This window comes from Leuresthes tenuis, unplaced genomic scaffold (assembly GCF_036924035.1).
Source record: "Leuresthes tenuis unplaced genomic scaffold, fLeuTen1.0.hap1 SCAF_5, whole genome shotgun sequence".
Lineage (NCBI taxonomy): Eukaryota > Metazoa > Chordata > Actinopteri > Atheriniformes > Atherinopsidae > Leuresthes > Leuresthes tenuis.
This window is the reverse complement of record NW_027325359.1, coordinates 35,153,437-35,162,952: the sequence shown is the minus strand read 5'-3', so window position 1 is coordinate 35,162,952 and position 9,516 is coordinate 35,153,437. Positions and strand designations below refer to the sequence as shown.

The 9,516-nt window shown below is 55.0% G+C and overlaps 1 protein-coding gene across 2 annotated transcripts in view; it reads left to right on the top strand.

Moving 5' to 3' along the window:
- Positions 1 to 9,154, top strand: part of zfpm1 (zinc finger protein, FOG family member 1) — a 121,251-nt gene extending 112,097 nt beyond the window's left edge. For both annotated transcript variants that reach the window (XM_072386736.1, XM_072386737.1), the window contains 5 exons: positions 1,403 to 1,505; positions 1,586 to 1,825; positions 2,244 to 2,477; positions 3,596 to 3,838; positions 3,911 to 9,154. In XM_072386736.1, the coding sequence (XP_072242837.1) occupies positions 1,403 to 1,505; positions 1,586 to 1,825; positions 2,244 to 2,477; positions 3,596 to 3,838; positions 3,911 to 6,447 (3,357 nt within the window). In that variant the 3' untranslated portion in view covers positions 6,448 to 9,154. The remainder of the gene's footprint in view (positions 1 to 1,402; positions 1,506 to 1,585; positions 1,826 to 2,243; positions 2,478 to 3,595; positions 3,839 to 3,910) is intronic.
- The last annotated feature ends 362 nt before the right edge of the window (positions 9,155 to 9,516 follow it).

Genomic DNA, 9,516 nt, shown 5'->3' with positions numbered 1-9,516 from the left:
CTGTTCAGGCTCCAAAGTTTCAGTAAAAACAGTTCATTAATCCAGCTGAAGTCCCCGTAAAGCTGCTCTGTTCAGGCTCCAAAGTTTCAGTAAAAACAGTTCATTAATCCAGCTGAAGTCCCCGTAAAGCTGCTCTGTTCAGGCTCCAAAGTTTCAGTAAAAACAGTTTATTAATCCAGCTGAAGTCCCCGTAAAGCTGCTCTGTTCAGGCTCCAAAGTTTCAGTAAAAACAGTTCATTAATCCAGCTGAAGCTGCTCTCAGTCACATGTTTTTCTGTTTCTTTTGTCAGAAACTGGGACTAAAATCAGCCCATTAAGACTACTTATTAAAGCGTTTCCTGACTGTCGCTCTGCTCTAATAAAATCCTGATTTTATAACCACAGAATCACCGTTAAAGTAGCTTAAAGTCCAGCTGAACTCAGCTGGACTCAGCTGAACTCAGCTGGACTCAGCTGGACTCAGATGGACTCAGCTGGACTCAGCTGGACTCAGCTGGACTCAGGTGGACTCAGGTGGACTCAGCTGGACTCAGATGGACTCAGCTGGACTCAGATGGACTCAGCTGGACTCAGCTGGACTCAGGTGGACTCAGGTGGACTCAGCTGGACTCAGATGGACTCAGCTGGACTCAGATGGACTCAGCTGGACTCAGGTGGACTCAGCTGAGCTCAGATGGACCGGGGCCTCCCACAGAGGAGGTCAGACCCAGTCAGAACCCGGGTTCTGCTGCTCTGTGATAGAAACGTGGGATAAACCTGTTGGGAGGAGCTTCAGAGGAGATGCTGCTGCTGAGGCTCCTGAACAAAGGCCTGATTGTGCTCTGTGTGCACAGGTGTGTGCGCTGCGCCTCTCATACCTGCACATGCTGTATCCGCTGGGGATCTTATTGTGGCAGCCGTCTGAATGGCTCATCAGATCCTCCCCTCCTCTTTCTCTTCTTCTTTATGTTCTCGGCCGCTTTGTTCAGCCCGCTCTCAGCTCATTTCCTTCTCGGGTTGTAATCGGCGGCGGTGACATGTGACACGTTCCCTCAAATGACAGCAATTAATGCTGGTGATTATCAGCTGGTCCGCCCAGCTCAGGGGAGCGAGCGCTTAAAACACTCAAAGGAACAATGTGGAAGGTTCCAGGCTTCAGGCTGAACAGTTCTTATATTTAAGTTAAATTTAACGCCCCAAAGGTGCCCGACTTCAGAGTAAATACCAACGAAGAAGTGATTATTAGTTACTAAGCAGCAGAGAGTGGGTGGGCTCCTTCCTTCTCCCTTTTTGAATCAGTGATGGTGATGTTGTGATCAATACTTTCACAGATAAAGACAAACAGGAAGTTCTTGCTCCGGGGATCCAGATCCTCGTTTCCAGCTGATCAGTTTAATCATTAAAGCCTCTCTGTTCCCAGCAGAGCTCGGGGTTGACTCTGCTGTGTAAAGATGCGGATTGCTGGATGAGCCGCCTCCCGCTGACCTCTGACCTCTCAGCTGCTAACTGCACCATCTACAGCCGAGGTGAGTTTCCCGGATGCTTTGGGCCTCTGGGTCTCAGCGTTGTTTCAGGACTGAAGTGAGTTAACTGTGATGCTCTTCAGGTGAGGAGCTGTTCTGCAAGGTGACCCGAGAAATCCCAGCCGGTGACAAGCTTCTGGCTTCCCTCACACCCCCCCCACACTCCCTGCTGGCCCGGCTCTCTCCTCCACTCAGCCTCGTCACTCAGAAACAACTCGTGGTGAAGGAGGAGCCTCTCTACCCGGCGGCGCTGCACTCGGACATCCAGCTCCTGCCGCAGCAGGCCGGCATGGCGGCCATCTTGGCCACAGCTGTTGTTAACAGTGAGTTTTTTGTTAGAAAAGCAGCTGCTCCTGTTAGAAACTATATTTGGATGTATTTAAATCTGAATGACTGGTGTTACGATGTGTTGCAGCCAGTCCCTCTGAGCCTTTTTCACTGGAGTCAAACCAGTTCTGGTGAAACTGTAATGCTCTGCCTCGCCACAAGGGGGCAGCGTGGCCCCGTCACACAGTCTCTGTGACCACTGGAGGATCACACAGCAGCAAATTATTGGATGTAGTCAGAAACCATAAGACATATGATAATTACTGTCGCCATAGCAATCATATCTTGTCGTCTTGGATACTCGCAGCGGTGAAGTGTGTGCGTTTGTTTAATTTTTGTGTCTCTGTGAGCTGCAGCATCCTCTCCGATGTGTGTGGGTGGAAACATATTTTTAATAAATGTTCTGGCTTTCAGAGGACATTTTCCCATGTAAGGACTGTGGGATCTGGTACCGCAGTGAGAGGAACCTGCAGGCCCACCTGATGTACTACTGCGCCAGCCGTCAGAAGCAGCCGGCCGCGGCGTCCTCCCCCCCACAGGACAAGCCCAAGGAGTCCTACCCCAACGAACGCATCTGCCCCTTTCCACAGTGCAACAAGAGCTGCCCCAGCGCCAGCTCTCTGGAGATTCACATGCGCACACACAGCGGTGAGAGCAGCACTTATGCAGTTAGCTGGGAGGTTTTACACATCGTAGAAAGTCTTCTGGTCCTTCATATGAGGAAAATACGAAAAAGCCAAGAGCTCAGTTAGCATGCTAAAGGTTAAAGGTCACCCCAAGGTGAAAAAGCCCAGAGCTACATCTCAGACTCTACAGTTCTCAGTTAGCATGTTAAAGGTTAAAGGTCACCCCAAGGTGAAGAAGCCAAGAGCTACATCTCAGATTCTACAGGCCTCAGTTAGCATGTTAAAGGTTAAAGGTCATGCATCTCAGACTCTACAGGCCTCAGTTAGCATGTTAAAGGTTAAAGGTCATCCCAAGGTGAAGAAGCCCAGAGCTACATCTCAGACTCTACGGGCCTCAGTTAGCATGTTAAAGGTTAAAGGTCACCCCAAGGTGAAGAAGCCCAGAGCTACATTTCAGACTCTACAGGCCTCAGTTAGCATGTTAAAGGTTAAAGGTCATCCCAAGGTGAAGAAGCCAAGAGCTACATCTCAGACTCTACAGGCCTCAGTTAGCATGTTAAAGGTTAAAGGTCATGCATCTCAGACTCTACAGGCCTCAGTTAGCATGTTAAAGGTTAAAGGTCATCCCAAGGTGAAGAAGCCAAGAGCTACATCTCAGATTCTACAGGCCTCAGTTAGCATGTTAAAGGTTAAAGGTCACCCCAAGGTGAAGAAGCCCAGAGCTACATCTCAGACTCTACAGGCCTCAGTTAGCATGTTAAAGGTTAAAGGTCACCCCAAGGTGAAGAAGCCCAGAGCTACATTTCAGACTCTACGGGCCTCAGTTAGCATGTTAAAGGTTAAAGGTCACCCCAAGGTGAAGAAGCCCAGAGCTACATTTCAGACTCTACAGGCCTCAGTTAGCATGTTAAAGGTTAAAGGTCATCCCAAGGTGAAGAAGCCAAGAGCTACATCTCAGACTCTACAGGCCTCAGTTAGCATGTTAAAGGTTAAAGGTCACCCCAAGGTGAAAAAGCCCAGAGCTACATCTCAGACTCTACAGGCCTCAGTTAGCATGCTAAAGGTTAAAGTTCACCCCAACACCGTCCTCCGACAGACGTTAACCTGTTTAACCTCTTTTCACCGTTCTTCCTTCTGCAGGTGAGCGTCCGTTCGTCTGTCTCATCTGCCTGTCCGCCTTCACCACTAAAGCAAACTGCGAGCGCCACCTGAAGGTCCACACGGACACCCTGAACGGGGTGTGTCACGGCTGTGGCTTCATCTCCACCACCAGGGACATCCTGTACAGCCACCTGGTAACCAGCCACATGGTGTGCCAGCCCGGATCCCGCAGCGAGGTCTACTCTCCGGGCCCGGGCCTTCCCAAGCTGCCGCTGTCCACGGGTACGTCGCGCGCTCGCCACTTTTTAACGTCAGTGGGTGTTAGCTGTCCCTAACGCTTCCTGTCCTCATCAGGTCTCAGCCCAGGAGACTCCGGTGTGGTGCTGAAGTGTCAGGTTTGTGGCCACAACTCGGACTCGCCTGCCCAGCTGCAGCAGCACGTCCGAACCCACCTGGAGGTCAGAGTCCCGGCTGAGCGCAGCCCGACGCCTCGCCAGAGCACGCCGTCATCAGCTGAAAGCTCCCAGCTGTCTCCGCAGGAGAGGGAGCCCCTCGCCTGCGTTCCTAAACCGGACTCATCCAGCCCGGGGGCCAACGGGGGCTCAGCCACACCCCGAGACTACGTTTCCCCGGAGACCCAGAGCTTGGACCTGAAGATCAAAGAGGAGCCTCAGTCAGAGTCGGAGTCAGAGGAGCAGATGGAGGTCAGGGAGGATGGCGAGGAGGAGGAGGAGCATCAAGAGGCAGGAAGGAAGACTCAGGAGGGACCCGCTGCCACCTGCCAGACATCCAACTCTCGCACCAGTCCGGCCTCCGCAGCTGTGAAGGCAGAACCCACCAGTCCCACTCCGGGTTCTAGCCCCGCCCACGTTGGCGGGACCGGCTCCGTCGGTCCAGGAGGAGCCATGTTCTTACCTCAGTACATGTTTAACCCTGAGGCGGCCATCTTGCCACAGGCGTCAGAGATTCTGGCTAAAATGTCAGAGATGGTCCACAGCCGCCTGAAACAGGGCCAGAGCGTCACTCAGAACAGCGCCGCCGCCTTCTTCCCCTCCGGACCGACGGCCGCCGCCGCCACGCCGCCTCACAAAGGAGCCACCTGCTTCGAGTGTGACATCACCTTCAACAACATCAACAACTTCTATGCACATAAGCGGCTGTACTGCTCCAGCAGGCACCAGGGAGACGGCGCCAGCTCGGCTTCGGGTGCTGGATCGACGACGCCGGCCCCGGCGCCTTCCAGCGGGTCGCACGCCGCGTCTCCTCTGGTCGGGACGTCAAGCAGAGCCGCCTCCGCCTCCCCCGCCGACGCTGACCCTCCGGCAGGAAGCGGGGCAACAGATTCCAAGAGGCTGGTGGAGGTGAAGACGGAAACCCCGGCAGGGAGGGAGGGGGTGTCGTCCTCCTCTGAAGGGGAGGGCGGCGGCGGCGGCGGCGGCGGAGGAAGAGCGAGCGAAGGCAGCCAGAGTCCTGCCAGCGGTTCTGCTGAGGACCAGGAAGACGACCCCAACAAAACCTTCTGCGAGGCGTGCAACATCCGCTTCAGTCGCCACGAAAACTACACCGTGCACAAACGGTTCTACTGCGCGTCACGCCACGACCCGTCCAACCAGCGGGCCGTGCACATGGCCAAGGCCACCAACGCCGCCTTCCTCCCACAGCCCATCCGCACACGAAAGAGGAAGAAGATGTACGAGATCCACATGGCCAGGACTGAAGCATTGGCCAACGCCGCTGCTGCTGCCGCCGCCGCCGCCACCGCCGCCGCAGCCTCTGCGCCGTCTCCGTCTGTTCTGGGGTTGGCTGTGAAGCAGGAAGTGTCTCCAGGCGCTGCCGGCGGCTCCAGCCCTGAAGGAGACGGCCCCATCGACCTCAGCAAGAGGCCCCGCCTCAGGGAGGCGCCACGGCAAAGCGGCGGCGGCGGCGGCGGCGTTCTCCCGGCTCTGCCTCTGACCGACTACCACAAATGCACCGCCTGCAGCATCAGCTTCAACAGCATAGAGAACTATCTGGCCCACAAGACCTACTACTGCCCCGCCACCACCCTGCAGCCCCACACCCTGGAGCAGCTGCAGCGGCTGAAGCGCTCCGCCTCCACCTCCCCCAAAAGCCGGCCTCAGGCGGAGCGGCCGGACCTCCTCCACCCCGTGGAGGCCAAGGCGCTGCCCGCTGAGTGGGTGGCGGCGGCGGCGTCCAGCCCGCACCCCTCTGCCTTTCCCGCCTCAGGTGCTGCGTCGCCGTCGCAGACCAGCAGCGCGCTGGCAGCCACGCCCGGAGCCGGCGCCAAAGGCGTGGGCGCCGCCGCCTCCCTGGTGGCGTGCCCTTACTGCCCCAACAGGCCCATCACCTGTGACCTGGTGGAGCATTTCAAGACCACCCACGGCCTGGTGTTGACCATCCAGCCGCCGCAGGAGGCTCCGCCCCCGCCGGGCAGCGCCGCCAGCCGCAGCCCCGCCAGCCGCAGCCCCAGCCTCAGCCCCAGAGGTGGCGCTGCTGCGCTCCTCTCCCCCACCGCCCAGGCCCGGCCCGCGCCCCGGGTCCACAGAGACAGCATCAACGGGCAGGCCGCCAGCGGCACGGCGTCCCCGGCGTCTCCGCTGGTCAACGGCAGCCCCTCGCCTTCGGCCGGCTCGCCTCTGCCTGTCTCCCCCCCACGGGCCTCCTCCCTGACTGTGTCACCCGTGCACCTTCCCGACAAGGCTGCCCCGCCCTCTCACCCCGCCGCCTCCCCCCAGCCGGCCGCCGGCACCAAAACGCCGGTGGTCTCCCCCGTGCAGAACGGAAACTCGCGCTTCTGCCGCCTCTGCAACATCAAGTTCAGCAGCCTGTCCACCTTCATCGCCCACAAGAAGTACTACTGCTCCTCCCACAGCGCCGAGCACGTGAAGTGAGCCGTGCGCTCGGATGGTCCTTCTCCGCCGCCAGCCGCCCCTCCTGGAGCTAAAGTGGCGCCCGGCTGGCAGCACCACGAATGACAGTGAATGACTGTTACTCAGCTGGTTACGAACTCACAGGTTTTCCTCCTATGGGTCAAATTAGGTGGAACACTAAGAGCCGAGGCGGCTGCTCCTGATGTGTCCCGCTCTGTTTCGGCGCCGCTCGCCGGTTTGGGGACGCCGCCCACGTCTCTCTGAGCTGATGGAGAGGAAGCGCCACCCGGGGGAGTCGTTTCTCCCGTGTGGGACAGAGACTGGATGGTTGTTGATGTTTTATTATCTGTAGAAGAAGAATTCTGATGCTTTGGGTTCAACACTGGCTCTTTTCAGCAGGCGTTTGGTGTCACTATGTTACTAATTACCGAAGGATGATGTTTCAGAACGCTTCTTCTTTCTTTCATACGCAGAAAATTTTATTTTCTCTTTAAAAACAACAACAACAAGGGAGAAATAATGTGAAATATTTATCTTCGCTGATTTCATGTCAACAGAAAACTACCTACCTGGCGTCTGAGAGCGTTTGTATTTTTATTTGTATATTTTTCATACTGTTGGAAGGAAGCGTTTGGATCCGGGTGCGTTGAAGGGACTTTTCTCCGTGTAGATGTGGAAGATCTCCTCGCCGCCGTCACACTGGACCGCGGCGCCGCTGTGATGATGCAACCCTCCAGATCTGAGGTTACAGTTTCCACTCAGCCACCTCATTCTTCTTCTGTGTTTTTTTTAATTGATTATGATTGTGTTTGTTTCTCGGTCCGGTAATGAAGGCACGTGCACGTGCACGTGCACGCTCTCACACAGCTGCAGTACAGCTGGGACCCGTGATGCTCCTGATGCAGAGAGGGTGGGCGGGGCCTGATGCTTGGACACGCCCACAGCTCGGTTTGAGGCTCGTCTTGTTTTATTCCACGCTGACGACATTTCAGACTCGTGGTTTTCCTCTGAAGTCTCTTTGGGAGCTTCTGCGACACATTTTGAATCTTGAAAAGATTCTGAAACTCCTCTCTGGAGGCTTCACGCTCCCTTTTTTTGGAGCCGACCCTCCAGAACCAACATGTGGGCGAGCCCCGCCCGAAACCAGTCCACCCACAGAGAGACCCGTGAGTTTTATCAGGCAACACCACCAGCTTAAGGTTGGGTGTGTTTGCCGTCTGGTTTGTCCCTTCTGGGTTACCGTAGCAACGCGGTGAGGAGGGCGACCCGAAGTTTCAGGAGAGGCTGCAGATCTGAATGCTGCACAGCTGATGAGCTTCAGACAAATCTACAGAAAGTGTCTCGGTCTTTGGGTTGGACCGTGAGATCCCATCAGGCCCGGTTACTGTAGAACTGAGCCGGTTCTGTAGAACTGAGCCGGTTACTGTAGAACTGAGCCGGTTCTGTAGAACTGAGCTGGTTCTGTAGAACTGAGCTGTTTCTGTAGAACTGAGCTGGTTCTGTAGAACTGAGCTGGTTCTGTAGAACTGAGCCGGTTACTGTAGAACTGAGCCGGTTCTGTAGAACTGAGCTGTTTCTGTAGAACTGAGCTGGTTCTGTAGAACTGAGCCGGTTACTGTAGAACTGAGCTGGTTCTGTAGAACTGAGCTGGTTCTGTAGAACTGAGCCGGTTCTGTAGAACTGAGCCGAGCCCTGGAGACTTTGATTCAGCATGAAGGTCTCAGACATCCCAGCAGACACGTCAGTCTGCGTTTGGGCTTTGTCTTCTGGCCCGATACTGACCAGAACCCTGGTTCCTTCAGACAGACAGCCCGGCTCAGCCCAAAGTTCAGCCCTGTTTTTAACGCAGAACCATTCCAGAGCTGCCAGAACCTCTGATCTCTAACCCGATCCAGCCCAGACGTGACCGCGGAGACGGTCCTGATTGGACCCGATAGTTTAACCACGGTTAACATGTCCCGCTGTGACCCAACAGAGGACGCCTCTAAAGGCGGCTGAACGCATCATTCCTGCCCAGCTTCCTGACCTCTAACCCCAGAAACAGCCGGCCTGACTGAGTCCTTTGACCTCTGACCCCAGAATCACCGGGTTCCGTGGCCTGACTGAGTCCTTTGACCTCTGACCCCAGAATCACCGGGTTCCGTGGCCTGACTGAGTCCTTTGACCTCTAACCCCAGAAACACCGGGTTCTGTGGCCTGACTGACCTCTAACCCCAGAAACAGCCGGCCTGATTGAGTTTTTTTACCTCTAACTTTGACCTTTGACCTCTGAAGGAGAAAAACGAGGCAGAATTCTGCTATTTTTCTTTGGTTTGGCGTAAAACGGGCGGCGCCCCACTCAGCTGTGGTTCCTGCTGGTCCGAAGCATCACACTCACATCTCAGCTGTTTACAGATGTGCTGGTCGCCGCTCTCTGTGCCCCCCCCCCCGGTGGAGTCCTGTGAAGCACCCGTTTGGTTGCACTGTGTTGTATAAACTGTGCTGAATGTTTAGTTTTAGCTCCTTTTGTAATGTATTTATGTTAAGCAGCACTTTTTCCCGCCATCGCTCTCCTCGAAGGACTTTCACACCAGACTTTTTCATTTCTTAATGATTCCTTTGATGTCTGTATTGGAGAAAATCACAACGAATGTCAACACTTTTATTTCCTTTGAAACATTTTTTCAGCTCCACTACACTCTTGTCCAAACTATGCATGGGAAATAAAATAAGTTCTGAGCAACACTGATGCAGAGTCCTTGACTTCAGCCCGATTCACTGCCTGCGCCGACGCCTCCTTTCAGACGTAAGTGTGCAGAGCGCCGCTTCCTGAAGAAAGACGGAGTGACTCATCGGGGGAAAGAAGCTCGGAGCTCCAAGGCCGCTTCAATCGGAGACAAAGTGCAGCAGCAGAAGCTTTCAGCTCGAATGTGGTGAAACAGAACGAGGAATTCTTCCACCTGAGCCTGATTAACCTTCAGTTATTGTAACTGTTATGAGTCACGACACATAAGCAGCTCAGAGATGTTAAAAGTCACTTTAACAGCTTTAACGCCTGTTAATACGGCTGCAAAACCTCTCATTTCTGGCTTATTTGGACTGAAGAAAGTT